This window comes from Castor canadensis, chromosome 8 (genome assembly GCF_047511655.1).
Source record: "Castor canadensis chromosome 8, mCasCan1.hap1v2, whole genome shotgun sequence".
In the NCBI taxonomy this organism is placed as follows: Eukaryota; Metazoa; Chordata; class Mammalia; order Rodentia; family Castoridae; genus Castor; species Castor canadensis.
In genome coordinates, this window is record NC_133393.1 from 151,857,416 (window position 1) to 151,862,223 (window position 4,808).

Consider the following 4,808-nt stretch of genomic DNA (forward strand, 5'->3'; position numbering starts at 1 on the left):
GCAGGTGCTGGGGAGCTATTGTCTAAGTGGTGCAGCGTTTCGGTTTTGCCAGATGAAGAGCTCTGTGCAAGGCTGGGGGAGTGGCTCCAGGGGCAGAGCGCCTGCCTAGCAAGCGAGAGGCCTAGAGATCAAAAACCTGTATTACCAAAATCAAGTCAAAATGTAAAGTTTAGGTTTGTGTCTTACCACAATAAAAACAAATAGATGCTCAAGGTGTGATCACGGTGCTGTCAGTGAGAAGCAGGGTGGCCTGGGCAGTTGGGTTACCTCAGCCAGGTGGGTGGTGTGATGGTGAATATTCCACACATAGGCCTGACTCCCTGCCAGAGCACACCTGTAATCCCAGAATTGTGAGGATGAGAAAAGAGGATGATGACTTGAGGCCAGCATCTGGGGAGGCTGCTCTAGGCCTTCCCTGCTGCCTGGGCATGTCTTCCTGCTGAGAGTGTGCCTATGTATCTGGCGCCATGGTCAACGCCACACTATTTAGTCCACAGTGGGGTTGAGGCTGGGGGCCTAGGGCTGTGTCAGTCTGACTCCATGGGGGATGGAGATTGAGTCACGCAGGCCTGCCATGTGGGACCAACCCTGAATAAACAGCTGGCCACGGAGCCTCGGTGAGCTGCGTGTCATCAGCCTCCTCTCTATGTGTCACACCTTGGTGCTGAGAGAGGGGAGCTTGTCTAGATTAAGCTCCTCAGACAGACAACTGGACTGTGTCCTCCTGGACTCTGTCACATGGTCCTTTCGCTCTGCTCTTTTCCTCCCTGTGCTTTGCTATAGAGCACCATAACCATTGTGCAGGGACCTTGTGGGGGAGGAGTGGCACACTGAGCATCACAGGACAGTTTCCTGTGGAGGACTCAGTGGCCAGGCAGGGTGGAGCAGGGAGGGTGATGCTGGCTTTGCTGTTGTCAGGACTCTGCACAGACAGGGGACAGTCAGATGACCAAGAAACCGGTGGCAGCAGCAGGACTGGTTTATTGAGCATCAGGCCATGCTTAGGCCATCGGACATTGGGTGTCCCCCTAGCGGGATGCTACACAGAGTTCGTACGGGGATGGGGAAACAGGGACGGCAAAGGCCCCATAGTCGCTGGGGCGGGGATGTCCTGCGGGCACCGAGAAGCTGAGGCGCTGCAGGAGGCGGGTGAAGAAGAGGAAGAGCTCCATGCGGGCCAGGGGCTCCCCGAGGCACATGCGGCGGCCTGTGGGGGGAGGGGTTCAGTCAGCCTGGGGCCTGGGCCAACCCTCCAAGGTGCCATGGGAAAGGGACAGGGAGCCAGCACCCCACAGGCACCTGCTGAGAACGGCATGAAGGCCTCGGGCTTCACGAAGTGACCCTGGGCGTCCAGGAAGTGTTCAGGGTGGAAGCGGAAGGGCTTCTCCCAGACGGTCTCATCCTTCAGCACGGATGACAGGTTGGGAATGAGCGTTGTCCCCTGGAGGGAGACTCATGGTGTGAATGTGGACAGGGATGGGGAGATCGAGGGCCCTGCCACTAAACACACACGGGCACTCTCTACCTGGCACACACCTGGACCCTTTAATGTAACCCTCTAAATTTCTAAAAGATCTTTTCATGCTATGCCAGGGCCCATGACAAATTTCCCATGGTGGTCCCTGCTGCCACCTGTCCCTGTGTGAAGTGGTTACTTCAGTACCTGTAGTGTTGGAATACACTACACCAGGTCTCGATTAGGGAAGGTTGGCCCTGTCTGTGCTCTCCATCACACCGAGCCTAGGTGATCCCCGTCATTGCTGCGGGGATCCCAGATGGAGCGACATGGGTCTTTCCTTCACTCCCCTGCAGTGGGCATGCAGGGTAGGAGGGCCCCACGCCTACCTTGGGGATGAGGAAGCCCTGTATTTCAACGTCACGGGAGGTCATGTGGGGTAAATTAACAGGGATGATGTCTGCAAAGCGCTGCACCTCGTGGATCACGGCGTTGGTGAAAGGCATGCGTGCCTGGTCCCCCATCTCTGGCCGCCGCACCTGCCCTATCACTTCATCGATCTCCTGCTGGACCCGGCCTGGAGGAAAGAGCACCCCCAGAACCATCAGTCTCTTTGAGGTGCGCCCTGACCTTCCCCGTCAAGGGTTTAGGGCTGAGGGCAGCTGAAGAAAATATTATTCAAGGAACCTGGGCAAAGACAGAGTTGGGAGTCATCTGTGTCCCACAAAGCCAGGGCCCTGGTGCTACTTGTCCTCCACGCCCTCCCAACCCGCCCCGCCTGAGCTCACGCTGCACATCCGGGTGCAGGGTCATGAGCAGCAGGGCCCAGGCCAGCGTGGTGGAGGTGGTCACCATCCCAGCGGTGAATAGGTCAGCCACCACCATGCGCAGGTTCTCATCATTGAAGCTGCTCTCTGGGTGTCCTTTGGCCTGGGTCAGGGGACAGAGGGAGGAAGCCCCCAAATGACCTCCCATTCCCACCAACAAACTCCAGTGCTAGGTCACGTGGTAGTGCACAGGTTCCACCCTGCCTGGCCCCACAACCCACAGCATCCTCTGCCCACAGCCCATGACCCAGCTCTGGCAGCCTCCCCTCACCTTCTCCACCTCGGCCAGGAAGGCGTCAGTCAGGTCTCGGGGTGGCTGAGCCGGGTCCCAGGTCATCCTGTGCTCAGTCAACAGCTCATCCAGCAGGACGAAGAAGGCCTTCTGCCCAGGAAAGACCTTGCCAGGCAGTCCTGGGATGCGCAGGAGGACTGGGACTGCGTTCAGCAGCTGTGACAGCCACGGAGGGGCCTGAATCCTTCCTGTGCTCAGTACTCACCTGGACCACAACACTCTCATCCTGCCCCAGGGTGGACATAGGACCCGCCAGTCCCTGCTCTCCCCTGCTCCCTCCATCATGCCCTCTCAAGGCGCTGAGCTGCCATGAGGGAATATCGTGCATGGCCATCTCACAGGCTTTTGTGGCTTCCAAAGGGACAGGGGACACAGACTAACATCTCTGGGGCCCTCTACCCTGGGCCACCACTTCCATTCCTGGCATCTGAGGTTTACCCAGCTCCTGGCTTTTCCTCCTGCAGTGGTCATTTCCAAAACCTCTCTCCATCCTTCCTGCCTGCAAATCCTCCTCCTGGGAAGCCCAGCTGCTTGCAGCTGCCCTGCACACCCTCCTCTGAGCCCCGAACCTCAGGAAGGATGCCGGACTCCTCCTTCATATTCTCTTCCAATAAATCCAGCAGCTTGACCAAGCGTGGGTCGTCGTACTCAAAGCGGAGGGCATAGATGAGGGAGGCGATCACGTTGCACACAGCCTTGTTTAGGAGGGCGTTGGGTCTGAAGGGGCGCCCTGGGTGTGATAGGGGGATAGGGATGTCACCCATATTCTCCCACCCCTGTGTGCCTGAGCCTCCTGTTGTCCTTAGGTCATCACCCACCAGCCTGGTCAGTGAAGGCGGCACAGAGGCAGTCGGCCTCCTCGATCACCCACTGCTCCAGCGACTTCTTGCCCAGGCCGAAGTTGCGCAGGGTGGACACGGAGAAGCGACGCTGCTCGCGCCAAGCAGGCCCATAGGGCACCAGGATAACCCCTGGGGATGAGTGGACATGTGTGCCTGACCATGTGTTCCCGGTCGTGTCCTCTGCCACCCCCAGCATTCCTCTCCTCCTCTGGGTGCAGGCTTGCACCAGACACTGACACCAAAAATTCCGTCTCCCCTCCATCCCCAACGCTAGCCTGCACAGGTTACTTTATAGCTTCTGCCCTGCAGTTCTCTGGCTTTTCCTTGTTTCACTGGACCACATCACCACCCCCATTAGATCCTGCCTTCCTTTGGTCACTGCCCCTTTGTCCTCCAATGAGGACAACTGTGCCCCACAGATGTTTGCCTTTGGATCTTGGCCCGAAGCCCAGGTGTTCATAGATGGGCATTGGAGGACGGTCTGCTGTGTCCTCATTGCGGGTCACCAGCGCCTCCCGCACAGCTGCCAGCCCATTGAGCACGACCACCGGTTTCCAGGCCAGCTGCAGGCTGAACACGTTCCCAAAGCGGCGTCGTAGCTGTAGTTAGAAGGTCAGGGAACTGGTCAGGTGGAGGCCCCGGGCAGACTGCAGAACCCCAGCCTTGCCTTCCACACGTCTGACCTTGGAAAGCCCAGCAGTGCCTCCCCCAGGAAGCCTCTTAACCTGCTCCTAATGGAGGCCAAGCCTCTTGTCCAGCCTGTGCCTTCACAACCACTCTCTGTTGCTGGAGATCCCTGATGACCTCCTCTGCCCTGCACCACCACCTCCTCACCTTGTAGAAGCTGTATGGCGTGTTATAGAAGTCCACGTGCAGCAGGTTGCCCAGCACAGGCAGTGGCACGGGGCCTGGCGGGTAGCGGGCAGCCCAGCGTTGGTGCCGGTGCATCAGGTCCACCAGGAACAGAAAGATGGCCACAGCCATGGCCAGGGTGAGCAGTGCGTCCCCGGTCAGCAGCCCCATGGCTGCCTGCTGCCCACTGGATTGCTCTGAGCACACGCACAAGGTACCTAGGACCACGCAAGATCCTCTTAGTATGCCTTGGGCCTGTGACCAGCCTGGTGTGTTCTCTTATAAAGGATCTGAGGCTGCCCTTTGCCCTCTGACTTCAGCTGTGTTGATTGTGCAGCCAGAGGTGCACAAGCAGACAGGGAGGTTCAAAGGTCCTCTCCCACTTTCCCTGCCGGGCGCTACACTGGGTAGAGGACCGAGACCTGAGACTTGAGTTCAGGTGATGTAGACATGCAATTTGTGCTGGGCTGGCCCTGGGAACACAGTGGCAAATGATGGTGGATTCCTACTCAGAGATTCCTGATCCAGATGGGCATAGG

General features: G+C 58.3%; 1 protein-coding gene across 1 annotated transcript; it reads right to left on the reverse strand.

Annotated features, from left to right (window-relative positions):
* Positions 1 to 961: 961 nt before the first annotated feature.
* LOC109689340 (cytochrome P450 2D17-like) lies at positions 962 to 4,539 on the reverse strand. The gene is made up of 9 exons (XM_074084599.1): positions 4,252 to 4,539; positions 3,845 to 4,016; positions 3,394 to 3,546; positions 3,145 to 3,305; positions 2,555 to 2,731; positions 2,245 to 2,386; positions 1,846 to 2,033; positions 1,300 to 1,441; positions 962 to 1,207 (listed from the first exon to the last, which is right to left on the reverse strand). The coding sequence occupies exons 1-9, from the start codon at positions 4,438 to 4,440 to the stop codon at positions 1,029 to 1,031; spliced, it is 1,503 nt and encodes a 500-aa protein (XP_073940700.1). The 5' UTR covers positions 4,441 to 4,539; the 3' UTR covers positions 962 to 1,028.
* Positions 4,540 to 4,808: the final 269 nt, after the last annotated feature.

Excerpts from the sequence above, each read along its gene's own strand:
- LOC109689340 (XM_074084599.1), bottom strand. The coding sequence starts at position 4,440 with ATGGGGCTGCTGACCGGGGACGCACTGCTCACCCTGGCCATGGCTGTG. Across the intron at positions 3,547-3,844 it reads CTTCGGGCCAAGATCCAAAG|GGGTTATCCTGGTGCCCTAT; the intron begins GCAAACATCTGT and ends ACTCATCCCCAG. Across the intron at positions 2,034-2,244 it reads CCTGCACCCGGATGTGCAGC|GCCGGGTCCAGCAGGAGATC; the intron begins GTGAGCTCAGGC and ends TCTTTCCTCCAG.